The sequence below is a fragment of the Lygodium microphyllum genome, chromosome 16, assembly GCF_053477565.2.
Source record: "Lygodium microphyllum isolate KBCC chromosome 16, Lygodium_microphyllum_v1.1.10, whole genome shotgun sequence".
Lineage (NCBI taxonomy): Eukaryota > Viridiplantae > Streptophyta > Polypodiopsida > Schizaeales > Lygodiaceae > Lygodium > Lygodium microphyllum.
In genome coordinates, this window is record NC_141150.1 from 142989667 (window position 1) to 143017524 (window position 27858).

Below are 27858 nucleotides of genomic sequence, written 5' to 3' on the forward strand. Positions count from 1 at the left end.
TCAGGGTTTGAGTTTTGCTTGTCACTGTTTGAGTCTTTGTGTTTCAGTCTTGATTGTACATGCAGTGTTTCCTGAGTGCAAACCCTAACATATCTTCACACGAGCACCATCGAGTATTATCTTGGCGTCTTGGGTCCCACATTGTGAAATAATTAACTTGCACCTCACATGTGCCAAGTCACATTAGCACATTTGATCAACTTTTAATCAAATGCCAAGGAAAGTAATAAAATTTCATGTCCTCATGACACAGATCCTTGGGACGTGGTTGTGACCCGGAGTGTTGCTAGCTCCCAGGCTCAAGGGTGAGCCCGTTTGGCTCTATGGCTAGGAGATGAGTGTGACATGGAGTCCCTTTATATTTGTAATACAGTGTAATATAGCTTGTGTCGTGTCTCATGTGCAAGTTGGATCCTAGGTGGATGTTTCACCATCCATAAACCACATTACTTGTGGGATGCCGTTGGATTGTGTGAACACCAAGAGGAGTAGGTAGGATGAGGGAGATGCGGGTGAAAGATCCTCTCTCCATTGCGCCGGCTATTAGCTTGACCCTTGTCAGTGTTTGGGGTTTGATAAGAATTGGCAGGAACTTTAGGAGGATTACTTTGGGCTTGGGACAACATTCCTCTTGGTGCTGCTAGTGAGTGCAATATCTATTATTTCTAGGAACATTCTGCCCAGTTTGTTTCAAAGACTGATGACCTCTCTTCCCCTTGTTGAGGGCCACACATGCTGGCTTTATGGCCCCTCTCTTCTCTGCAACAACATAGCTATAGCAGAAGAGGGAGCCAAGATAGTTGCTTAGCTTCCTCTATGTTGAGTGCTAGTCACTTGCAAGTCACATGGAATCATCACTCCCTCTTGAGTTGGAAAACTTTGTGTCCAAAACTCAGATGGCAGAGCCTGCCTGTTGGCTCCTCAAGATTGGCTGAGCCAGACTTTTCCATCTTGCTCTTAGGAAGATGGGGAGGTGATCATGACTGCTCTACAGTTATGTCAAACATGAGATTCACAGACTCATGCATTGATACTGTATTATCGATTGCTGAGATGTTGCATATCCAAAGAAGAGATGTTGACTTTCTGTTGGTGCTGTGTTTAAGAAACATCAAGGGTACGGAATGAGCTTGCTATGTCAGTTTTTAGTGTGATATTGTAATTTGTTTAATTACAAATTGCTTGTGACATTGAGCTTGTGTACTGTTGTTTTCCATTAAATTTTTAACGTAATTCTTCTGATGCGGGTTTATGGATTCCTCTCCTGAGCTACTGCTATTTATACTGTGAGTTAGGGTGAAGAAGGAGCTCTTTCACTTACCACAAAGGAGCCCTCTGCTAATGCTTCTGCTAAAGGGTTTCCACTGAATTATTGTGCCGGTTTTCGCCCATCAAATGTTTGTGCATCAGATTCAGACATCAGTGATGGTATGCTTTTATGTTCAGATCCAGCTAAAGCACTTTAGTTTAGTTTTTAAATATGTATTAAGTTCCCAATGTTTTATAAGTTTTTTTCATACTTGTCATTGTGCAGATATTTCCCTACTAAAGCTATTGTATATTATTGAAGCTGCTGATTGTTACAAGCATTTTTTTGCTTACTTTTCTGCTGTATGAAGAAATTTCATAGTTCACTTTGAGAGTCTTGAGGTTGTTTCCATCTTGTGGGTTTGACATTTGTTTCCCAAGAGGGTGAAACCCTCGAATTCCTTTATTTTAGTTGAGTGCATTATTGCATAGGTTATTTAGTGGTGGACTGTTTCTGGTATACTTATAGTTAGCTCCTTGGGTTGACCCTTACATTGTGCTGATGGTTCTTCTATATATACTGGAAGAACTCTTGTAAGACAAGCTAGGAGCAAGGTGAGGATACCTTATGCACACACAAAAGGCTGTCTTGGAGGTGTCCTACTATCATGTGGTAGCAGGAGAGGGGGTGGGTAAAGCTGCAGGGTGTGCATGTTGAAGGGAGGGTGGAGGGGCAATGCAGAGGGCACATAAGGAGGTTGGAGGGGAGGTGGGTGGGCAGCATTGGCCAAAGGGAGGGGAACAGGGGATAGCTGGGTGTTACATCCTACTAAGTCAAAGGAACCTAGCAGGCCAGTTGATGTCATGGGATGGATAACTACTTTGTAAGCTGTCATTTCAATAAACTGTAGGCTCCTTAATATTCTATTACCGGCCTAGAGCCAAGGAATTTTGTAGATCCTGTCTTAGATATCATTGTTTTAGATAGTGAAGGCATGCAACATTGTGAGTTCGCCCATTCGTGTGTATCAAGCAAGAGTACTCTTCCCTTCCCCCTCTTTTGCACTCTTGCATCTCTCCACCCTTACTTGCATTGGAATTGTGGCCATGAGGGCTTGAGACACCTTGATCTCCTTGAGTTTTGAGCTTTTTACTTTGCCTCTTTGCACTTCATGTTCCATTACATGTGAGGCTTGGATGAGTGTGAGCTATCTCTTGGATGTATTTGATCATTGAGAAGAAGTTAGGTCTTTGCTTGCAGTAAGGAGAGTGGCTTTTCTGCTACAACCATTTTTCTTTGAAGAATGGAATGCAAAAGATAAAAAGTAATGTATTGGTTCTTTGTAGTCATTGAGAATACTGTTGGGGCAAGTTAGAAATGCACAAAATGCTTGGACCTTGATGGAACCATGAAACCAATCTTTCTTCTCGGATAGGGTGGTAACTTGATTTAGCACTAATTACAGAAAGTGTGAAATTCACAGAACTGAAATGCACACTTTATTACTTTAACCTTGGACATTGGGCACCCTATTGCCCCCAAAATTGGCGTCCCTTGCGATATTTCTTTATCTTATATTGCAAGTGGTAGGAGTATAACTGAGATCCTCTGATCTCCTCTACTAATCCAAGTGCCTCTTGTTGTCAAAACTGACTAACAAGACTTCAAACCAAATTTCCCCTTGGTTTGCTTGGGGATTGGCCTTCACCTGCCCCTTGAAAAACAAATTCAGCCCCAAATCTGATATTTTTTGGTTGGGCTCTTGATTCTCCTTGAAATTCCTCAATTTTAGTTGCTAGAATTCAAGACCTAGGGCCTTAATTTTGACCACGCATCTCGAGGCAATTGTCAAAACCCTGATTTCTACTGTAAATTAGGATTTGCAACAAAGATTGATTGAAATCTCTTTCTTTGATGGCTCAAACTGTTGGAAAATGCTAAGATAACTTAAGAGATGATTGGGATATGAGAGAGAATGCTATAGAGAGAAATTTCAGAGTTTCATTGTGGGAAACGTTGAAAAGTCACTGCTGCCCTACTCAAACAACCATGAAAGCTGCCATCCTAGCTTAGGACCACCAGAAAGACAACTGCCCCCTCTTATATGCAGTCATTTGTACTAGAAAGATCTTGGGCTACTGTCATCAGCTCTTGGAGAGCTCCAGATAGCTGGGATATGAGAGAGAATGTTGTAGAGAGAGAAATTTCAGAGTTTCATCGCGAGAAACACTGAAAAGTTAGTATTGCCTACTTAAACAACCATGGAAGCTATCATCTACAGCTTAGGACCACCAGAAAGACCGACAAATCACATCAACCATCTTTCCTTGCTCTCTAATAGTCTTGTTTTCTCTCACAATGGTTGGAATAGACTCCACCAGTCCCTAGAAACGTTTTTTCCACTTGCATAGGTGAGTTTTGCTAATTAGTAGCTTTTTAATCCCATTTTCAGCATTATCCATCTTATTAAATTAATTTTCAAAATATTAACTCTGAAAATTAATTTAATAATTATTCTAATGCTCAAAAAATTAATTTCAGTACAGCCAATAATTAAATTGGCTAGACCAATTTGTTTTCCAAGCATCCTTGAGCAGTTATTGACCCTTAGACTAACATTAATTAATTAATTAATTAATTAATCAATACCTAGTCTCTAATGCCACCACTGACATTAGTAGCCAATAAATTGGTCTAGGCCAAAATTTGACACCGGGTACCACCTAGTACTTGTTAGATATAAATTATTATAACTTTTTCCTTTGACACCCATTGCATCATTGGGGTCCCTGGCATGTTAGTGTGAAATAACTGCCATGTGCATTACATATGCTAAACAACCTTGCGCATTTGATTAATAACTTAATTAAATGTTACCGGCAAGATTAAAGTATCTCAAAATTTCACGTTCCTGTGATAGATCTTCGCCTTGAAAACCTTGCAACTATCCTCGATTGCATTGCATTGTGCCTAAGGAAAATGATAGTACACTGGAAGTTCCGTAAGGTATCATAGTTACAACATTAGTCACTGTTGTCCAACCATGCCACAGACCCAAACCTTGTTGGAAATTTCCAGCCAGCATAAACATAACATAGAACTGAAAATCAGTCCCCAGAATTGTTGTTAGAAACCCATTGGATGCATCCATAACTCATGTTTCTTGATTGTTTTGACTTTAGAACCATAGGAAAGCATATCTTCGGCAAAAACTGTGGTTGAAACTGTCAATGGCATTTACCAACATGCTACTGTTCATGGAACGAGTTGTAAACCATTGAAAATTGAGTATCAACTGATCATAAACTGATCACTTTCTGATCGAAGAATTAATCACAAATTGTTGCAAATGTGGGTCCAAATTGATCACAAACCGATTGCAAAAACTGATTAGTAACTAATGCAAAAAATGATCCCAAAAGTGACCATAAACGGCTCTCAAACTAATAAAAAATTGAGTTGAAATTGATCAACATTTTTTCTCAAATTGAGATAAAGACTCATGCTAAACTAATCATAAATTAGAAACCCATTGGATGCATCCATAACTCATGTTTCTTGATTGTTTTGACTTTAGAACCATAGGAAAGCATATCTTCGGCAAAAACTGTGGCTGAAACTGTCAATGGCATTTATCAACATGCTGCTGTCCATGGAATGAGTTGTAAACCATTGAAAATTGAGTATCAACTGATCACTTTCTGATCGAAGAATTAATCACAAATTGTTGCAAATGTGGGTCCAAATTGATCACAAACCGATTGCAAAAACTGATTAGTAACTAATGCAAAAACTGATCCCAAAAGTGACCATAAACGGCTCTCAAACTAATAAAAAATTGAGTTGAAATTGATTAGCATTTTTTCTCAAACTGAGATAAAGACTTATACTAAACTAATCATAAACTGATGAAAAAGTATAGTTTCAGTGCTCGGGTGAAACTCATACCCATATACATATATCTCACAGTGACCAGTACATTGAGTAGTGACCTCATGGTAGACATGCGGTCAGCACAATACCTTGGATGGATGTTGAATACTTCCAAGATCCAATACATATGAGAGTTATCCACAGTGGAGTGGAAGTGCTACCTCTCCCCTCGAGCATCAGGTGATACTTTGAACCCGTGCTTTGCTGAATCGAAGTCGGTTATAACTGAAAGGCATTTAGGTAAAGTTGCAACAATTGAGGATGGTTTGCCAAGTCATTTTCTTTCATCCACTTTGCATTTATTGGTAAAACAATGATGAAGCTTCACCAAGAAGCATATAGTAACTTTACCTCTAACTTTACTTGCCTCGAAACCTCCACTAGGTTGTATGGCTTTCTTCCCCTTAAGCATTGCAATGCTTTATACTTTCACATTGCTACAATTTTAACTTAACTAAGATGCAACAGTGCATCTAGTTGACTAGCCCCTCATGTGTACCCGATATGCTAGGAGCACCGGATACGTTAGGAAACATTCTTGTTTGTATACTTTGGACCATTGCAATGTGATTATTTATGGGAATTTGCATACTACCAGCCAAATCAACATACATTTTTCCATATGTTGCTTGCAGTAGTAGTTGTATTTTTTCTCATGACTTAACACTATACAAAGCATTTGCATGACCAACATTAATATCATGAGTCCCAAACATAGTAGGCTGCATGTATGCGTTGCTAAACTTGGCACTTTGTGCCTTGGCATCATGCGAATATTGTTGTACATGGGGTTATGTATATTACTAGCCATACCCGGATACACTAGGCCTTCCACACCATGCATTGGTTGCTGCATGCCATAAGGAGTTGTGTTATATATCCTTGTATGTGGTTCCAATCCCACCATAGCATGGAAACTAGTGCCACCACCAAAGTATCTTGGCTGCCCCATCATTGCATGCATGCCCTGCTGTCCAAAAAGCATTGGATTGACATTTCCAAGTTGGCCTTGCATATGCATCATTTGCTCCACTGGCACCATTTTCTTATGCTCACTACGCACATTTGGAATATTATGCTATTGTATTGGCTTTTCCTTCATTGCATCTTTCTGTCCCAAAGCTCTCGAAGACGATTTCCTCTTCTTGCCTTTGCTACTCTTCTTTAAGGGTTTAAAAAGTGCATAAACTGAGGATCATTTGCCATGGTTTCATGGTTCCATCGCCAGGATACCATCAATTCCCTCAAATTGGTGAGCCTAAGGCACCTAATTGAAGGTCGGAAGCTTTGCTCTAGTGCTGAAATTGTATTCACCTAAGTATTACAGCAAGAATGTTTTCAAATACTAAGATGGGATCAAGCAGAGATGATGCCTCTCAATCTGGAAGTTTACAAAGTATTGGAGAAAATGCAATGCCTGAACTTGGACAAGGCACAAAGCATGGACAGCAAGATGAGAATGAGAAAATTGAACAAGAGGTAGGTCCTTTTAGGTCTCTTGAAGCTAATGACTAGTAAGAGGAAGAGAAATTTGATGACCAGTGTACCTCGGAGAGGGTGGTAAATAACCTGATTTAGCACTAATTACAACAAGCATAAAATTCACATAAACTGAAAATGCATACTTCACCACTTTAATCTTGAATATTGGACACCTTATCGGCCCCCAAAGTGACTTCTCTTGTGGTATTTCTTTATCTTACATTGCAAATGGAAGGAATACAATTGAAATCCTTTGATCTCCTCTACTAATCCAAGTGCATCTTGCTATCAAAACTGACTAGCTAGCCTCGAAATCCATTTGCCCCTTGGTTTGCGTGGGGATTCACTTTCACCCTACTCCTTGAAAAACAAATTCAGGGCCTAAATTTGATATTGTCTAGCTCGGCTTTTGATTCTCCCTAAAATCCTTGAATTTCAGCTATTGTAATTCAAGTCCTAGGCCTTGAATTCTAACCATGCATCTCGAGGTAGTTATCAAAACCCTAATTTTTGTTGTAAATTAGGGTTTACAGCAGAGATTGATTGAAATCTCTTTGATGGCTTAAAGTGTTGGAAAATGTTGAGATAACTCAAGAGATAGTTGGGATATGAGAGAGAATGTTGTAGACAGAGAAATTTCAAAGTTTCATCGCGAGAAATGCTGAGAAGCTATTGCTGTCTACTCAAACAACCATGGAAGCTGTTATCTATAGCTTCGGACCACCAGAAAGATTGTTGTCTCCTCTTGTATGTTGTCATTTGCACCAAAGGATTTTGAGGTGTTGTCACTTGCTCCTGGAGAGCTCCAAACTATTGTCACATGCTGTAGGACTGATCTCTGGTGGTTGCAAATTACATCAGTAGCCTCTCCGTGCTCTCTAATAGCCTTTTTGATTCTTGGCACAATTAGAGTGCTAAGATCTACTTATAAGTGAGCTAGAGTAACTTGTCGGGATTAGGGTTTTTGTTAAAAATATTCTAATTTTTTTGCTTTGGAAAACCATAAGAACATTTGTGCTCTTTATGTGGGAATGCATGGATAAAGTGCAAAAGATTAAGCATGAACATTCATAGAAAGAAAGAATACATGGACACAAGAAACTCAGAATGAATAGGCAATGGAATCCATAAGGTGAAGAACGAGATATGTGGTATAGTACTAGCAAGGCAGAGACACAATGATGACTAGCAACAATGTCTCTATCAATTTCTCCAAGGATGCGAGATGATGCGATACGACAACTAAGAAATGAGTGGAGTATAAATAGAAACCTTGAAACAAGACACGAGATAACTAAAGAAAGCCTAAAAGCCTAGAGACAGGATAAGGAGACACAATGATGACTAACAAAACCCTAAAACGTCGATTAATTGCCTGTATGTGGTGTCCAATTGAAGGCTAAACGTAGTGCCTAAACCCCATGTTACGTATAAACTAACTCTCTATGCCTACATGAAATTTTGGCCTTGTTTGATGTGTTTTTTCGAGTGCATAATTGATTGAAATATTCATGAGTTGTAGAATTGGGAATGCAAAGTTGTTTTAGACAGTGGACATGAATACCAATCTTTCAACACCTAAGACTAGCATTTGAAATGAAATCGAAGTAGTTGTGAGCTTTTTGTACAAAATAGAATAATAGAAAAACTTGTTGATTATTGAAAGTGGTCATTTCATTTACAAGCTCACGGGCACCCAAGCCTTAATTCATGGGCAGCTTCTTTTGAGTTTTGGATGACTTGCTGCTTATAAGTCGATCCACCTTTTTGTTTGTTAAAGGAGGCTATGTGGCCACACTCACATACTAGCACATGTAGATTCTTAGTATATGGAGATAGAGAGCCCACAAAGTGCGTTGAGATGGTGCTGAGCCATTGTACTCCTTGATTCTCGTAGTTGGTCTTGGTTCTGATTTACCTCGTCCTCGTGTTTATAGTTAATGATATTTTTTTGTTACACTATGTTGTATTGCTCTTCTAATATGATATCTGGATTCTAGGTTTATTGAAGGAGTTATGATGCCACACTAGTTTTGTATCAATGTGTTTGTCACCTGTGCACACTATAACTTGTTTTCCCTTAGAGATTTTTGTAGACATTTACGCTTGCTCTAATATTCTCTTTACTCAAGCTAATTGTGTGAGTACTCTTTGTCATTTCTTTTAATCATTATGGCACCTTTATGTGCTAAGGATGATGGCAAGCTCAAAGGCCCTAAGTATATTCATTAGAAGCTATGCATGAAAGTTCGATTTGTCTAGAAAGATCCTTGGTAGGTTGTGCAAGATTTAAGCCCAAGCCACATGTCATCAAATCCATCAAAGTGCATGGAGAAGGATGAGGTGGTTTTCAAGAGGAGCTTTCCAAGTGAAAAGGCAAGTATGCTAAGGCCTTTTAAGGCTTTGGTATACTCACTTCACCCAATAGTGCCTTCTACCATTCAGACCTTAGAGGTGATTGCCAAAGTTTGGGACAAGCTGCAAGAGCCCAGAAGTTTTTAATGAAGGCTATCATCCTTAAAGGTCAGCTATATAATCTCAAGTTTAATCTAGGTGACTCCATGCTATTGTTTGTATTAAAGCTCAAGGTTATCCATGATCGGTTACTCACATTGGCAGCAGGTTGTACTTCTACTTAGTTATGTGCTTTGATTCTTACTAAGCTTCTTTTAGAGTATAGGATACTAGCTAGGGCCATGAGAGTTCGGGTTTCCACTCCCACTCTTGAGTTTGATGGCCTAATGTCTCTTTTACTTGATAAGTAGTCTTTGCTACAAGGACAAGGAAAGGTTCTCACATACAATGATGGTGTCAAGAGAGATTGGTCATGTCTTCCAAAAAGAAGAAACAGGTTTGTTGCAACTCTTGTGGAAAGTAGGGCCATGGCTCTAAAGAGTGGCATAGGAAGGCTATCAATTCCAAACACAAGAGCAAGGACAACTCATCTTTTGACTCCAACCTTGATTCACGAAGAGCCATCTGGCCATAGTGAGTGATGAAAAGGTATTCTAAAGATGGTGCTGCTTTCATGTGCTCCTAGCAAGAGAGCAAGTGTGAGGATAGAGGGAGGGCATACTGATGCTCTTTCATGTTCTTGGTGGATTTAATGTGTGTCATTGAGCTTGCATGTTTTTGGCATTTCTAAAACCTTGGATTGTTGTGTCCAACACCAAGCTCTGTGATGGGATGTACAATGTGATTTTTCATGTGGTCTCACAAGATGGGACCCAAAGTCATGCTTAAGCTCCAATGGAGGGCTCTAGGTGTCACTATGAGCTATCCAAAGAACTTGTGTGGCAATAAGTGGTGCAATGGTGGCTAGATTGACTATGTTAGAGAGGCATTGTGGAATTGGACTTCTTTAGGTACAATCATCCAAGTGTATCCAGTCTTGATAACACTAGAGAGTGTGTATTGGGTGTTCTTGTCCCTTGCTCACATGTGCTCCAAGAGAGGATATTGAAGTGGTCATTTTACAGGCTCAAAGGTACCGAAGTCCTAATGCACAAAAGCTTCCTTCGAGTTTTGGCCGACCTATTTGTCATAGGAGGTTGTCCTACCTTTGTTAGAGGAGGGTGTGTGGCCATGTCTATGCACTCACAGATTCTTGGTGTGCAGAGACATAGCTTGTGGAGTGTATAAGCTAGTGCTCAACTATTGCACTATCTGATTCTCAGTGGATTCCTGCTTGTATTTTCGTTTTTCTTTTGTGTTTACTATCTGTGCATTCTGATTTTATAATCCACTATGATGTATTGCTTTCCGAACACTTAATTGATTGGTGAAAACATTGAAGAAATCTGTGTTGAGATGCCTAGAGTCCCCTCTCCCTTCCCTTGTTGTAAAGAGTTGTGTTGGAGAAGAGAAAAGAATAGAGAGGTATTGAGAATCGGTGTGCTTTTTGCTTAGATATTTGATTGATAGGAAACCTTGCAAGTGATAGGAACTAGGAGTAGTTGTATAGTAGGAATTTCCACATCCAGTTGTATAGCAGGGATGGGACTACTTGGCATATTTGTGCTCAATAGCTTGTCACTAACATTAAAACAAAGATTGATCATTTAATACTACCTTGCAAGTTGACCTGGAACTTTGTGAACCCTAGGGGACCTTTGAGCTAACCAAAGGCTTGCATGTAGGAAAGGGCAAAAAACCATCGTATTTGACCTTGTCTAGGCATAGTTTGACTTGTGCAATAGATACTAGGTGCCACCAGGTGGGTTTGTACGGGATGTGTCAAACGGGACTGGACAGATTGGATGGGTCAACCCATCCATCGGATGTGGACAACCCTGCTCTCTAAAAGTAGCCATTTGTTTGCTCTTATGAACTTTGAAGTAGCTCGGTGTGAACCCCAACACCAAACTGTCAAACTTGTATCGAATCCATCATTGATTTTTGTGAGGGATATGGGAAGCCATTTTTCCCCAATGACTCCTCGAATAGCTCTCTACTTTCTTTTTTATTACTATAAAGAGCTCACTCACTCACTTACACAACACACTCTCTCTCTCTCTCTCTCTCTCTCTCTCTCTCTTTGGTCTAGATATCATCTTGTATCCATCAACTATGTACTGTTTATTTTTATATATGGTTAGTCGTAGCATTAGATGACTACTCTTTTTGGGACTTGGAAAAGTTCCTTGACTTCTAAACATAACATTTTGGTCTTGTAGACCAGGTGTCAGTGTGCCTCCCTGGTCCCATGGGTCCACAGTGGTACGGGCATGCAGCACCACGTCGCGTCTTGAACACGTAGTAGAAGCCAACTCGAAAGGTATGCCAAGAAGACGCCATTGTGTCATAGCATGCACCCTTCGCTTCGTGTCGCGTCACAAGCTGTCACGCCTTAATATCCCTCCCGTGTCGCGGCTCGCTCATAGCACGCGTAACGTGTTGATCTAACTCGCACTTGGGTGACTTGGCACTTGGAGTCGCCGGATCGCGCCATGGAAGAGTTCCGGGCTCACAAGGATCCACTTTCAACCATCTTGGACCACGGTGCCACGGGGGCGACGTGGGTCAATATCACCTCTCCTCATGAGTCTCAACTCCTAAGAGTCATGTCGACTTGAACTCGGAGGAGGGGGCATGGTTGCCTTGACCAAATAGAGAACCCTGCAAGCCGGGAGAAAACGATGGTTGTTCCATGTGGCATGGCCACCATGGAGGAGGGCATAGTTGCCTCCTTACGACATACAAATACGATCTGTACGGTACCATACGGTACGTATCCGCACGATATTCTGGGCCTATTTGGGCCACCTCGCCTGCACATCCTGCATCCCACGTCACAGGTTTCTTGCACCCCTGCCTTTACTCTTGCGCGTTCTGCCTGCCTGCGTGGCACTTTTTGGGGGGGTGGGAAGCCTTGGATACCTCATCCCACCCCCTTTTCCAGCCATGCACAACCCTAGGGGACCTTTGAGCTAACCAAAGGCTTGCATGTAGGAAAGGGCAAAAAACCATCGTATTTGACCTTGTCTAGGCATAGTTTGACTTGTGCAATAGATACTAGGTGCCACCAGGTGGGTTTGTACGGGATGTGTCAGACGGGACTGGACAAATTAGATGGGTCAACCCATCCATCGGATGTGGACAACCCTGCTCTCTAAAAGTAGCCATTTGTTTGCTCTTATGAACTTTGAAGTAGCTCGGTGTGAACCCCAACACCAAACTGTCAAACTTGTATCAAATCCATCATTGATTTTTGTGAGGGATATGGGAAGCCATTTTTCCCCAATGACTCCTCGAATAGCTCTCTACTTTCTTTTTTATTACTATAAAGAGCTCACTCACTCACTTACACACACACACACACACTCTCTCTCTCTCTCTCTCTCTCTCTGGTCTAGACATCATCTTGTATCCATCAACTATGTACTGTTTATTTCTATATATGGTTAGTCGTAGCATTAGATGACTACTCTTTTTGGGACTTGGAAAAGTTCCTTGACTTCTTAACATTTTATTTTGGTCTTGTAGACTAGGTGTCAGTGTGCCTCCCTGGTCCCATGGGTCCACAGTGGGGGAACCCGCACAAGTAACATGGTCTACGGGCATGCAGCACCACGTCGCGTCTTGAACACGTAGTAGAAGCCAACTCGAAAGGTATGCCAAGAAGACGCCATTGTGTCATAGCATGCACCCTTCGCTTCGTGTCGCGTCACAAGCCGTCACGCCTTAATATCCCTCTCGTGTCGCGGCTCGCTCATAGCATGCGTAACGTGTTGATCTAACTCGCACTTGGGTGACTTGGCACTTGGAGTCGCCGGATTGCGCCATGGAAGAGTTCCGGGCTCACAAGGATCCACTTTCAACCATCTTGGACCACGGTGCCACGGGGGCGACGTGGGTCAATATCACCTCTCCTCATGAGTCTCAACTCCTAAGAGTCATGTCGACTTGCACTCGGAGGAGGGGGCATGGCTGCCTTGACCAAATAGAGAACCCTGCAAGCCGGGAGAAAACGATGGTTGTTCCATGTGGCATGGCCACCATGGAGGAGGGCATAGTTGCCTCCTTACGACGTACAAATACGATCTGTACGGTACCATACGGTACGTATCCGCACGATATTCTGGGCCTATTTGGGCCACCTCGCCTGCACATCCTGCATCCCACGTCACAGGTTTCTTGCACCCCCGCCTTTACTCTTGCGCGTTCCGCCTGCCTGCGTGGCACTTTTTGGGGGGGTGGGAAGCCTTGGATACCTCATCCCACCCCCTTTTCCAGCCATGGACTTGTGATTTGTCATTCTCGAATCTCATCTCCCATCTTCTCTTTCCTGCACCCTATCAAAGCATTTGCCATTCTCATCTTCCATCCCCTCTCTCTCACTCTTGCTCTTTGAACTTTACTCCAACCCTCGGGCCTCTCGAGTCTCCCTCCCTTTCAACTTTCAAGACTCAAGTTTCAAGAGTCGAGATACACTTCCCTAGAGAACAGACATATCATTGATGTAGGGTTTTCCTTTCTCTACTCTCACTTTCAGATCACTGACATGTTTCCCTTTATGGGACACTATTTCATTTCATTTCATTTCCTTTTCAGTCTTATAGGCATGTTCTTCATCTTTCTTCTCGTTCTAGATGAGAAACACACCATCATCATTGTATGTACTGTTTTGGTCTCATAGGCCACATTGGCCTTTTAGAGACGTTAATATACTCTCTCTCTCTCTCTCTCTCTCTCTCTCTCTCTCTCTCAGTGGCCTCTTTATCCGTCATCAGCACCATGACTCGTGAGAAGCATGAGGCCTTCAATTTGCATGCGATCCATGTGGAGAGGGACACAAAGAAGTCTAACTCCCACCATTGCACATGCAAGTATTGCGGCAAGCGCTATTCAAGTGGTGCAACTCGGCTTCTCCAACATCTTTCCAAGATGGGGGGGCAAGTTGCTCCATGCAAGGAGATCCCTCAAAACATCGCGGAGGAGATTCTCGCTAAGATGAGAGGGGGATCCACAAGAGTAGGAGGAAGTGGCTTATTGGCACCAACTCCTATGCCTACTAACGAGGAAGCATCAAATGTGGGCGTATCTTCAACTAATGCGGGAGAGGCCTCTACCATTGGTTGGGGCTCCACATCCACATCTGGCTCCTGTAAAAGACAAAGAGTGGAGGCTCATGCGGTGTCGGAGAGACAATTCTCTCTCTCAAGCTCCCGGTCATGTGCGTGGATCGGTTGCCTTTCTTAGAGAAAGGCAGCGACTTGCGGACATTGAAATTGCACGCATGGTGATTGGTGTAATCTTGCATTCAATGTCCTAAAGCAAGAGCAATGGAAGAATATGGTAAAAGCCATTGCCAATGTGGGTCCATGTGAAGGATGGACCGGTGTTATATACAATGACATGGGGACGAAAAAGATTGATGAAGAGAAGGAGAGGATTGATAGAGCCCTTGATCCTATTCAGGCCGCATGGATAAAATATGGTCGCTCCATTCTTACCGACAGATGGAGTGATCGTAAGAAACGGGGCATCATCAAGATACTCGTCTCATGTCCACTCGGCACTTACTTTTTGCGGGCCGTAGATACCGGCAAGAGGGAGAGGAAAATGACGGGCGCATTCATCTACCATTATAATTGAAATTTGATTTATGCATAACTATCTATCTCCCTATTCTAATAATTAATTTCTCTCTAGTATCTCTGATCTATCTTGATTCTCTCTTTTCCCTCGGGCCGTAAGGCCCCCAACCCCTGGGCCCCATCTCTCTTCATTCTTGAATCTTGAAAGTTGAAAGTTGAAAGTTGAAACTTGAAAGGCTCAAGTTTCAACTCTCTCTAGACTCTTTCTCTCTCTAACCTCCAATTTCCAAGTATTGTTAGTAAGAAGTATACTTGTAATTTGTAAATTGTGGTTGTAGGTGGGCCCCTCAAATGTGGTGCAAGTTGTTACCGACAATGCATCGAATTGTTGGCGCATGGGCCGTTTGCTTGGGGCCGAGTTTCCTATGATTGTGTGGACTCCATGTGTAAGTCATTATTTGGACTTGCTCATGGAGGACATTGGGAAGCTCAAGTGGGTGAAGAGAGTGGTCCGCAAAGCTACATCAATTGTCACATTCTTCACGGTAAAGGTAAAGGTGCTTGCGATGTATCATGAGCATAGCACACTGGAGTTGAAGAAGCCTTCTTCAACTTGCTTTTCTTATATGTGGTTATTGCTGAGCTCCTTTATGAGGTGCGGTCCACCTTGCGCCAGACAGTGGATCCACTCTATGAAATGAGTGGGATGAGCATGAGACAGAGGAGGCCAAAGCTATGCAGCGCTTGTGCCTTAATGAGCAGTTTTGGCAAAAAGTTCGTGCCATTGTCATTGTCGTGACTCCCTTTTATAGGGTGTTACATATGAGTGATTGCAAGGGGTCCATCATGGGCCTTCTCGTTCACTTCTTTAGAGCAACATTGGTGGAGGCATGTGCTTGTACAGTGGTCACAGAGACACAGCGTGCACATGTTTTAGAGATAGTAAAGAGGAGATGGGTGTGGATGCATAAGCCCATCCATGATGGTTTTACCACATTGGTACATCCGGACTACAAGTCACCGGCAGCCATGGATGATAGAGAGTCCCGTTTGGACTAGCTTGCTTATTTGACTCGTGTGGTCCGTGTGGATGACCACAATGCAGTGCTAGAGGAGCTAGGATGTATGCAGATCAGAGAGGGCATATGGCTTTTGCTTCTCCCACTTGTTGGAGGAGAGAGTCACTTGTGAAGTGTTTATTTTGGTGGCGAAACTTTGGATACGCACTAGAGACCCTTCAGCCCTTAGCCATGAGGGTCCTTGCCAGGATTGCTCTTTGGGTGCATGTGAGAGAAACTAGAGTGCCTATTCTCTCATTCACACAAAGATTCGCAATCGGCTTAGCACATGACAGGTAGAGAGGCTAGTCTATTGCCGCACTAACTAACTTCTAAAATTTGAACTTTGAAGTTTATACTTTACAATTTAGACTTTAGCATTTACAATGATCAATCTTACGTGCATCACTGCATTGTGTAGATGAATGTTGATACATTCAAGTTGACAGGCGACACTCTTCCGAGTATACATAAGGAGGTGGAGGAGATGATTTTTGCAGAGCTCCATAGAGAGTTTATAGCGGCAAATACTCGTGACACTCGCAGTCAGCATGCTCGTGGCCGAGGAGTTTGAGTAGATGGTAGCAGGGGCATGGTCATTGGACGCCCTCCATCATCGAGGAGGGACTGTTCAAGTGGCTTGCAGAGATATGTAAGGCGGGGCTCTAGTAGCTGACATCTTGTGCCTCATGACATCCCTCCCTTGCCTACACAGTCGCCACCTAGGGAGCCATCATTTGATGATGATGGTAACCTCATCTGTGAGGATGAGTATGAGTGTGTCTCATCATCAGATGCCGAGGAGTCATCTTCAGACTCTCTTGATGAGCACTTAGATGGTTCTAATGGTGATGATAATGATGATAGTGATGCCTCATTATAGATTCATAGGTCTCTCTTTTTTTTGTATCAGATATACTAGACTGTAGCTGTATCGCATGTTTTGCGTAGCTAATGCGACCGCGATGGTCACCCTCATGTATTCATCTTATTCTGTAATGAAATGGCTATTTCCACTTTAAACATGTATTCTATGATCTATCATTTAATGATTTATGGTTTTTGTTATTAAAAAAATCATCATAATTTTTTTTCGTACTAATATTGTACCGTACCTTATAAAATCATAAGGTACCATTTAGTACCGTATTTTATCATACCGTACCGTATCGTACCTTTCGTATCTGACAACTATAGAGGAGGGGAGGAGAAAAAGACTCTCCCTCTCTATAAAAATCTTTCCCCCTTCCCTATCACATTCATCCTTTCAAGTTTCTATTCACTTGAGCTTTCCACTCTTTGTACTCCCTCAAGAACTCTTGCCATCTAAAGCTCTCTACTTCTTCAAGCATATCAAGCTTTAAATGTTTGAAGAAAACTTTGTTTTTAAGTCCAACATTAAGTATAGACTTTAAATTATATGTAAATCTTTTTAAATCGGACGTAGCATTGGGAGTAGGTCCAAGATTTATTAGTCTGGTTCATACCCTGTTAGTATTGGACGGTATTAATCAGATGACATCAGACATGACAACCATTTTAGAGTGTCCTAGTTGCAGTAATGGAAGTGGACCCTTTTGCATCCTCAAAATATCCGTATTAGCGGTTGAAAGCAATAACCTTTGGAAGATACTTGGATGAGCTATGAAAGTGAAGGGCCGATTAAGGCTCATAACTTGTCTTGATTGAGCATTAGGTATGTCTATGATGTAGTTGATTGTGGAATTATTTTAAATCTTGCACAGCACTTAAGAATTTAATGTTTGGGAAGGCTTCGAAAAGTTTGGACCGTCATTTTAGAGTTTGGATAGTCCCAAATTTCTATAAATAATGTGAATACATGGGATGGATTTTTTAGAAACGGAAATCTTGCTATTTCTACTACATATCTGTTATTCGCTTGATGCAAGTTTGGAGAAGCGATGGCTGGCTAAGGGAGGATCAGTTTAATGATTTGAAGAGGGAAGAGCCATTTCTTGGCAGCAGGAAGAGAGGAGCAGCATCTCACTGGCTTTGAGCAGCTGTTCCTTCATCTGAAACAGTTCTCAACTTTGATTCCCATCATTGATTTGCTGTCTAGAGAAGTTGTGGATGCTAGAGCAATGCTGAATGTCTCTCTTTCTCTCTCATTTATTGTTGTTACAGCCAGTGCTGATTTGAGTTGCATTGACCATTGTGTGTTGTGGTAGAACAATCTAAGGCAATGCATGCCTTGTTATTGACACATGCAATCATCATTGAGGCCATGGACAGTAGGGATTTGCATGTATGCACATATTAAGAGTGCTTGTAGGAGAATTTTGTGGCAGACAATTGTCATGGTTGCTGAGAGAAAGTTAGGGTCAAATGCCCATAGGCAAAGCTGGACTTTTTGAAGAGCTGATACCGCCAATCATTGTCTGATTCGGAGTTGGTTTATCATAGCAGGGATTGGAGTTATAGTAGTGAGGATTTCTGAGTGTCTTGAGGACTCATCATTGACAATCCACCCTATAATTGCTAATCCATTGTTGCTTTCTGATCTATTTTTTTTTGCAAGTAAAATGTGGCTGATTATATTACTCGAAAAAACTGATTACAATGGAGTGCTCATGCTCGATAGACTGGCTGGAGCTGATGGAAGTCACAAATACATCATGTATACAAGCTTCTCAAGGCGGTCTGGGGGACAAGAAGCCATGGGGGGGGGTGTATCGCCATTTGGGGCTGCTTGCCTGCATCACAAAAAGCAGGACTTGGCTGCCCCAAGTGCGTATGAAATGTCATCGGAGCTCTTGACGAGCCCTAGACTCGCCTTGCACGTGATCCCATCGGCCGCAGAGGGAGTGGATGATGGAGGTCCAGAGCTCTGCTAAGGTCGCATGTATTGAAAGTCTCTCTCCGTCGAAAGCCTCCTGACACTGCACCTTCTAGATATGCCAATCACTAAGACTCCCTATGATCTCCCATATCTTAGAGCGGTCTGCAGTGGGCTCCAGTACCTGATGGATGGGTAAAGCCTCCAAACCGACCACTGCGTATGACCCTGCCTCGATAATGAATATCGTGTCCTGCATCCCGGCCTCATACCGAAGGTGACGGGCCTGGCTGACTGCTTGCCAGCAGAAAGCTCCCCATGAGATACATCCAAGGCTGGGTGCTATATGGTGAAGGATGCGGCATGCTCCTCTCCACACAAGCTGTGCCGCCTCACACGACCAAAGGCAGTGCTTTGGGTTTTCCAGAGGTTGCTGTGTGTAGCGCCTATAACCTCCCTCCTTTTGCATCTGGTCAAGCCAACTTCCCACCACCAAGCCTCCATGTGCCACCAGTCATAAGAAATATGATACCCTCCTCGGCCTTCAACTATCCCATAGGCGGCGCCAGAAGGTCCGTCAGAAACACTCCATGATGCTGTGCTCTCTGCTTCGTGACGGCGCCCAATCCATATCCTCCTGCATTAGTACGTGTGTGCCAACAGTGGCAATGTACTCCAGGAACCTCGGTGGCTTCTTGGTGACTGTAGTGGCTGGCTATAGCCACTCTCTTGGATCCCACTCCAGCTCATCAAGTGGCTTGTCCTCCTAGATCTAGAGGTGCCACTCTTTGAGCTCCTCCCAGAAGACAAAAGTGTCTAGCCGCCATGTTCTTCCTTGAAGGCCAATCACTCGGATCCTCCCCCATGAAAGGACAGCTATCCCCTCATCGTGCTGCCCTTTATCAAGAGCCAGTAGACGCCCCCCCTCTTGTACTGTGAAGAAGGTCCTAGGTGGAGCGCCACCCACACTTGCCACCTGTAGGGGGATGCCTACTGGTGAAAACCTAGCGGCCCATACCTCCCCAGGCTCCATCGGCTCTCGTATCGGGGAAGCAAGCCACTCCTGAGGTATTGATGCGTGTATCTCCCTTCTCCTCAACTCCACTCGTCTTTGGTATCCTGATACTTGTTGCAACACCTCTTCGTCCCCCATGTCCTGATGGTACGAGCCTGGCTTCGACAACAATTAATGGATGGAAGTCGTAACAAGGTAGCCGTACTGGAAGGTGCAGCTTGATCACCTCCTTTTCAGGGAGAGTTCATACTTATTTGGCACTTCGGTTTTCTGCTCACTCTTCCAAGTCTTGGAAGAAGTGTAAAAGCCAACTCCTTGCTTGCTTAAAGACAATTACCGGTCTGTTAGGATGCCTCAGCTGCATACATTATTGCACTTCCACTTGGCACCTATCGTGCCGAAGCGGGGAGCCCATCCCCATCCCTCGGATTTTCCCGAGGAAGGATGGGATTCTTTTCAGTTTGTTTTGACCTGAGGGAACAAGCTCATGGATTAGGTCTTGTTTCACCGCGAAGTCATCGATGTTGTACCCCCTGGACCTGAACTCATTGTTTCAGAAGGTGCCTCTCACCACATTGCAGCGGGCGTGAAGCTCCTTCTGTAAATGGATAATACTTTCCTTCCCAACCAGCCCACCGGTTGTGGGGGTGCTCGTCAATCTGTGTCCCTTCTTGATCTCTGACTTGGGGGATCCAGATCACTGGCCGACGGTCTATCTCCTCTTGGCAGCTTGGGGGGCTCTGGATTAGGGCCTTACGAAGGCCCTGCCACACACAGAGCAAGCTGTGTAGGAAAGGTGATCTGGGGGGGGGGGGGGGTCATCTGGGTTGACGTGAAGATCCATCTTAGGGACGGCCTCCATTCACTGCCAAGCCTCGGTCTACAATCTTGAAGACCCTCCTGTAATAGGACCTTCCAGGTCTACCCTCTTGGTGTGAGGGTGCGGACAACTAGCTTTCCCAAGAGGGCCATACTCTGATACTCTAGGTCTATGATTCCAAGCCCTCCCTCTAACCGATGCCGTATGATGGTCGCCCATGTGACCTTGGCCCTGGAATCTCTGCAATTTGGTCATTGGAAACCGGGTTTGGAGGGGAGAGATTTAGATCCAGCGGTGTTTCAATACCAGATTGTCGCTCCCAACAAAAATTAACCAATTCTTCTGCCACCACAGACAGCTCTAACGTACTACAAATGCTAGTCAAATACTGCACTCTTTAGCTACTGTACTCCGGAAACAAAGTAAGGGAGAGCTGTCTGAACCGGACCAAAGGAAGTTCCGCAGTAGGTGGCGAAGCTACACTACTCAGGATGAGGAGAAGCACCAACACGAGGCGATGTACCAGGCCGTCACTAGGAGCACTTGGTTAACCACCGGGGCTCGGCCTGCTAGTGAGAGGCGAGCCGTGCTCTAGTAGGTCAGCTTTCTTTGAATAGAATCGAGGACTGGAAGAAATTGCTAGGCGGGATTAATGTCGAGTCCCATGTGGAACGCTAGGTAATAGACGACTCACCCATCTAAGTCCCAGGTGGATGCCCCACTCCGTGCTAGAGTCGGGGTTTGTGAGGAAACCAACCGACTTTTACCAGTTGATTTTCGCTCCTGTTGCAAATTAGAACACATCAAGAGCCAGCCTCACTCTCTCCAGCATCAACTCATCGTTCTCTATGTAGAGTGCTGTATCGTCTGCATACTCTGAGTCTAACAACTCAGTCTTCCTCTCATAGGAAATCGGAGGCCGCGTAATCCACTCACACGTGACTTGAGGAAGTGAGACATTGCGTCTGCAAAGAGTAGAAACATGTATGAGGGTAGGGGGCAGCCCTGCCGGATTGATCTCTATAGCCAAAACTCCTCTCCTCGCCTACCACCTATGAGAACCCTGCTGCTGGCCGATCTGTAAATTGCGGAGACCTTGTGAATCCAAACCTAGGGGAAACGCAACCTCACCATGGTACCCTCTAGGAAATCCTATTCCTCTCGAAATCCAAGAGCAGTACGACCAGTCTCTGTCCACTGTGCTGAGTCCACTCTGTCATAGCTTTCTCGAAATCCAAGAGTAGTACGGACAGTCTCTGCCCACTGTGATGAGCCCACTCTGTCGCCTCAAAGAAGGTGAATACATTGTCTAGGATGCTCCTATCCTGGACAAAGCGTGTATGCATGTCATGAATGATGTCTGGAAGCACGGGGCGTAGTTGCCTACCAATCATCTTTGCCAGTGCCTTATAGGCCATTTACAATAAGGTGATTGGTCTCCATTGGAAAAGCTCCAACCGGTCTCCCCCTTTGGGGAGAAGACTGATAAGGCTTGCCGAAAGACTCCCTGGCATCTGTCCTGAAGTGAAAACCTCTTGGAAGGCCATCAATAGGGGGTGCTTCACCACCTCCCAGTAGGTAGTGAAGAAGGCCTTAGAGAGACCATCCTCTCCTGGGTATTTTTTCCCATCCTGTGTATGGAAAGCCTCCTCTAGTTCCTTCTGTGTGAAGGGGGCTAGGAGGGAGCATCCCATCTCCTTTGTGACAAGGGATGAGATGTGATCCCAGACCTTCTGTCTACATCTTTGTCCTCTAGCTGAAGCTGTCTTCTGCTGGAAAAGGTGCGTGTAATAGTCTGTGGCAATCTCCATCACCTCGTTTGGGCTAGAACGAGTCCTCCCATACTGATCTTGAAGGCTATGTATTCGCTCTTCTGATGTGCAAGGCTGGTGCACCTGATAAACCCTGCACATCGTGTCCCCCTTCCGCGCCCGGAAGGCTGCTGAGGTGCGGAAAGAGAACTCTGAGCGCCTGTCCTCTAGGCCAGCAATGGCTGCTCGTGTGCGCAGCTCTTGTGCGTGGAGGGTGGGATCCCTTGGTGCCTCTTGTAATAATCTCTGCGGGCTTGCAAGGTCCCGCCGGAGTGCTCTCTTCTCCTCCCAGCTCTGCTACTTGGCCTGTATGGTTGCCTCTTGGCAGATACTGCTCGACTCGGCTAGGACATGTGCAACCTCGTCTGGGATTCGGTCCTTGCTACCTCAGTCCCTGGTCCAAATCTGCTCAATCTATCTCGTCACCTCCTCCCTCCTATAGGTTGAGTCAGGGATCTGACAAGATTGTGTGTCTAGGGCAGATGCTGGGGGATCAAGTCTCAGGAGAATCGGGCAATGATCGGACAACGTGGTGCCACCTTGCCCAATCTAGCCTCCACGAGAGCCTCCCCACTTTCCCACATAGAACCTATCCAACCGCTTCAGTAGGACTCCAGCTAGCCGTCTGTATCCCGAGGAGAAGTCCAGCGACCTCTCCTTTCTGTGGAAGGCAGGGTCTCTCCAGGCATCGCGTGCTCCTGCTGCCACTAGAAAGACCTCCCATGCGTCCTGCTCCTTCCTAGCCATGCCTTGGTAGTTTTTGGCTCTGCCCTGCTAGTCCTCTAAAGCCTCCAGGTTGTTAAAGTCTCCTCCAATGATCCAAGAGTCCACCTCTAGGAGTCCATCCGCGATCTCCACCCAGAACCTGTTGCGTGCCTTAACCTCCATAGGGGCATAGACATTGAGGAATCCAAGGCACAAGTCCCCAATATCCAATCTGATCCATAGAAGCCTCCTTGCCACTATAGTCCCGTGGTCTCGTACACAGGGGATGAGACTCGGACCAATAGAGGTGCATATGCCTCTACTCTTACCGTGGGCATCGATAGCGTGCTCCTAGTAAGTGTGTGAGCTGCCCGGGAGTACCTTCCCTACCTACTGGGCCTGGGTGGGAGTGAGTTTGTGCTTCTATAGAAGTAAGATGTTGATCCGTCCGCCAAGGGCAGGTTGCAGCTCCTGCCGAACAATCAACTTCCTGGAAGCATGTGCTCCACTATAGTGGAAGCTATTCACATTCCAGGATGGAAGGTGTAAACTCATAGGGAGATATGTGACTGACCGAACAAGCATCTGTTCGGTGAAGTTGCTGACAAAGAAGAGGAAGTATGAGGCATACGTATATGCTTCATTGCCGGCCTGGATCGTAAACTCCATTCCCCCATGGTAACCCTCGAGCAGACCATAGGGGTGATGGATGCGTGTGGTGGTATCACCAAGGTGTCTATCAACCAGACTGAGAGGCGAGACTCCGTACATTGGTAGAAATGGGCGGCCTGTGCTAGGGGCCACTCAATCACATCCATCGGCGCTCTCCACTGTGGAGGGGCTTGAAAAATAATACTTAGATGAGGTGCCTCGGCCCCAACCCACCAGTTAATGTCCATCATGCAACCTGACCATTGTTGGGAGAAAAGTGCCGATCCACCTTCTCCCATCCAGTGGAAGATGTGGTCTGCCACTTGGCTCTTCACCTCCTCCTCTATTTGAGTCGTCATCCAGTCTCCTGTGTGAGACGTCTGAAGGAAGAAGGCGTAGTTTTGTCCATTTGGTGGTGCTAGTAGATAGACCTTGCCGCTCCTAGACTTGCGTACCATGAAGATTCCCACCTCCAGGGGTAGTGGAAACATTCTGCGCTCCGCAATTCTCAAGTAAGACCAGGGTCCAATGCAAAAAAACTCCTATGGTAGCAATTGTGCCTGTCTTGGGAAAGTGTGACGGGCGGCATGGACGGCTGAACTGGTGGCTGTGTGAGGGGGCTAGACTGCTGGTGGGTGGAGGATGTCGGCGTCTAGGGGTCCTCACCTCCTGTGGGAGGGGGGGATGGGTCGGGTAATGGTCACCTGTGCCGGGTGGGGATCGGGGGGGCCGCCGGGGGGGGGGGGGGGGGGGGGCGGCTGGTCGACAGTGGTGATGGTGGGGAGGGGGAGAATCGAGGGACGGTAGGGTGGTCGGAGGCACCCGACAGGTTTGGGGGGGGGGACCAGTAGCTCCAGGTGAACGGGGGTGTGGACTAAGGTCCGCGGGGGGGGGGGGGGGGGCATGGGGAGGGGGCTATGGGTCCTCGGGTGATACGGCTTGTGATGCCTCTATGGGGGGTGGATGTGTAGATGTGCGGACCTGTCGGGGGTAGGGTGAGGAAGGGTGGGTCCGTGTGGTGCTCTGCGAGGGGGGTGACGCTCGCCCTCTTGCTCCTTGCTGTGGCTGTGTTTGAGGAGCTGCCCGTGGCCTCCCCTATCGTCTCCCTCTGTGTCGTCTCTATACTCGTGTGAAATCGTTCGCATCCACTTGTGGGCATGTCGGCGAAGCCGCTCTAGGTCCGAAGCACGTGCACTCTGTTTCCTGGTGCCCAAAGTCATAGCATCACAGGCACTGTCCTGGCTGCCTAGTCACAATGACTTGGTGCCTGAAGGAGTGTCCGCTTGCCTCAATCTCTAGGAACTGTGGAATATTCTTGGTCTCTTTCACTGCCACCCGTACCTTTTAGACTCTTGCGGTTGTCACTGCGTCCGTGAAAGAGGTGGGAAGGACAGTGCTGAAGAGCTGTCCAAAGTCTTTCACCAACTGAGGATACTCTATTGCTAGTCCAGGGAAGAGAAGGGTAACCAGGTGTCTAAGGAACTTGTTGTGGAGCACAAACGCCTCCACTGTGAAGCGACTGTACCAAGGGACCATGTGGATGATCCCCTTCATAGAAGCATAGGGTGAACTGGCCAGTAACTCACGGGCTGCTTCAATTGAGGTAGTTGCGAACCACGAAGATCCCTTGACCCATTAGAACCGCCTCCACTATCTGCGCTGTGCCGATGCGCATCGTGGAGTGAAGCCAATCCCGAAGCTGGGCCCTGGATGGGGAGTGACCTACTACCTAACCAAAGATCGCTGTTTCTTTAAGCTCTAGCTCTACGGCATGGACGGCTAAGAGCTGTTTCTCAGAGAGGACGACACGCAAGGTGTTTGACTAGGGGGCACTCGCAGAATGCACCGGTGTCTGACCGGAGGTTTTCATTGCACATCCCTGCTGAGAACTACCGGAGGGGGAGGGGAAGTTGCTGCAGAGGAAGGGAGCAACTGGAATGAAGGGGAGGGGGGTGTGTTGGGCACCTAAGTAAGCCATCTCTCAATGGCCACAGTGTGGGTGTTGGGCCTGTAAGACGAGGCCAGGCTGCAGTATGAAAGAGGCGGAGGACCAGGGTGGAGAAGGTAGGGGGGTTAGGGCGGAGGAGACGAGGGTTCAAGCCCTCAGCTGGGGTTTGGGGCGGGGGGACAAGGTGGGTTCAGGTAGGGGTGAGTTTGCGGGGGGAGGAAACAGAAGGCCGGCGTGGGATAGGCAAACACAACGCTGGGGGATGGGCGGAGCAGCAGGTGGAAGGAGGGCGGGGTCATTGCTGGGGGGGGGGGTCGTGCTAGGGACAAGATGGGAGGGAGGCAGAGCAGAGGGCAGGGAAGTAGGCGGGAGAATAGACGGGGGAGTAGGCGAAGCAGAAGGTGGGAGAAGACAGGTGCGATGGGGGGGTGGAGCAGGAACGCGCGCGTCGACAGGAGCTAAAAACGGACATTCTGATCTATGAATTATTCTTAAAGAGATAAAGGAATACAGTTAGGGATGCCATCCTTTGGGCCAATTTGTGTCTTGGTTCTGAAGTAGGAGCATTCTAGTTCATTGTGGCTGTGAGGTCTTTTGGTAGCTGATCTGTAAAGTGCGGAGACCCGCGGATCCATACTTGGGGGAAGCCCAACCTCACCATGGTGCCCTCTAAGAAGTCCCAGTCCACCCTGTCATAGGCTTTCTCGAAGTCCAGTAGTAGTACAGCTAGTCCATGACCACAGTGTTGGGCCCACTCTATCGCCTCAAAGAGGGTGAATACATTGTCTAGGATGCTCTTATCTTGGACAAAGCCTGTCTATGTGTCATGAATGATGTCAAGGAGCACAGGGCGGAGTCGCCTACCAATCATCTTTGCCAGTGCCTTATAGGCCACTGACAATAAGGTGACCAGTCTCCACTGGGATAGCTCCAACCGGTCTCTCCCTTTGGGGAGGAAATTGATAAGGCCTGCTGAAAGACTCCCTGGCATCTGTCCTGAAGTGAAAATCTCCTGGAAGGTCAGCAGTAAGGGATCCTTCACCACCTTCCAGTAGGTAGTAAAGAAGGCCTTAGAGAGGCCATCCTCTCCCGGGCATTTTTGACCATCCTATGTATGGAAAGCTTGCTCTAGTTCCTTTTGTGTGAAGGGGGTTGGGAGGGAGCGTCCCATCTCCTCTGTGACGTGGGACGGGATGTTGTTGAGAAACCCTTTACCTGCAGTTTTTGTTTTTGCGTTTTGTCTTTAGGGTTTGCAGCCCCAAAAAGGGGCGCCATCCTAGACTAACTGTGCCTATTTATAAGCCACTCTCTCATTCATTCCTTACGGATGATTCATTCAGTTCGTCACCTTTTCTCTCCAGCCTCTCGGCTACCCTCACACCCCTTTAGAAGGACATTGCGGTTCGTGGTTCGTGGTTGTCTTCATCATTTTCCTTGTGCTACGGCACCCTTGTTCCCTTGTATCACATTTACTCCATGATTCAGAACTTCATCATTCCATTCATCAGAGTTTCTTCTCTCTTCTTTTCTCTTCTGCATGTTTGCGGAGTTCACTCTATGTTGCTCCCCGCCAACCCTACTGTCTCGCTGGTACGTCATCTTTTGTGTGATCCTAGACTTGCTGTCTACATCGTTGTCCTCTAGCTAAGGTTCTCCTGCTAGAAAAGACGTTTGTAGTAGTCGGTGGCAATCTCCATTACCTTGTTTGGACTGAAACGAGTCCTCCCATACTGATCTCGAAGACTGCAGATCTACTCTTTTGAGGTGCGAGGCTGGTGCACTTGGAAAAATTCCGTGCACATTGTGTCCCCTTCCACGCCAAGAAGGCTGCTGAAGTGTGGAATGAGAAGTCGGAGTGTCTGTCCTCTAAGCCGGCGATGGCTGCTCGCGTGCGCAGCTCCTGTGAGTGGAGGGTGGGATCCCCTGGTGCTTTCTATAGTAATCTTTGCGTGGCTGCAAGGTCCCGTCAGAGTGCTCTCTCCTCCTCCCAACTTTTCTGCCTGGCCTGTAGGGCTGTCTCTTGGCAGATACTGCTTGACTCGGCTAGGACCTCTGCAACCTCCTCGGCGATCTGGTCCCTTCTGCCCCAGTCCCTAGTCCGAATCTGCTCAATCTGTCTCTTCATCTCCTCCCTCCTATAGATTGAGTGAGGGATCTGACAGGATCGTGTGTCCAGGGAGGATGCTAGGGGATCAAGTGTTTGGAGAACCTGGCAGTGATCGGACAAAGTGGTGCCCGCTAACTACCTACCTGGCCTCCGCGAGAGCATCCCCACTCTCCCACATAGAACCTGCCCAACTACTCTAGCAGGACTTCACCTAATTGCCTGTATCCCCAAGAGAAGTCCAGG

The 27858-nt window shown here is 45.9% G+C and overlaps 1 protein-coding gene across 2 annotated transcripts in view; it reads left to right on the top strand.

Moving 5' to 3' along the window:
- The window catches only part of LOC148023526 (anthranilate phosphoribosyltransferase), a 114559-nt gene that overhangs the window by 79731 nt on the left and 6970 nt on the right, over positions 1-27858 (top strand). For both annotated transcript variants that reach the window (XM_087696492.1, XM_087696491.1), the window contains exon 8: positions 1296-1428. In XM_087696492.1, coding sequence (XP_087552618.1) covers positions 1296-1428 — 133 coding nt within the window. The remainder of the gene's footprint in view (positions 1-1295; positions 1429-27858) is intronic.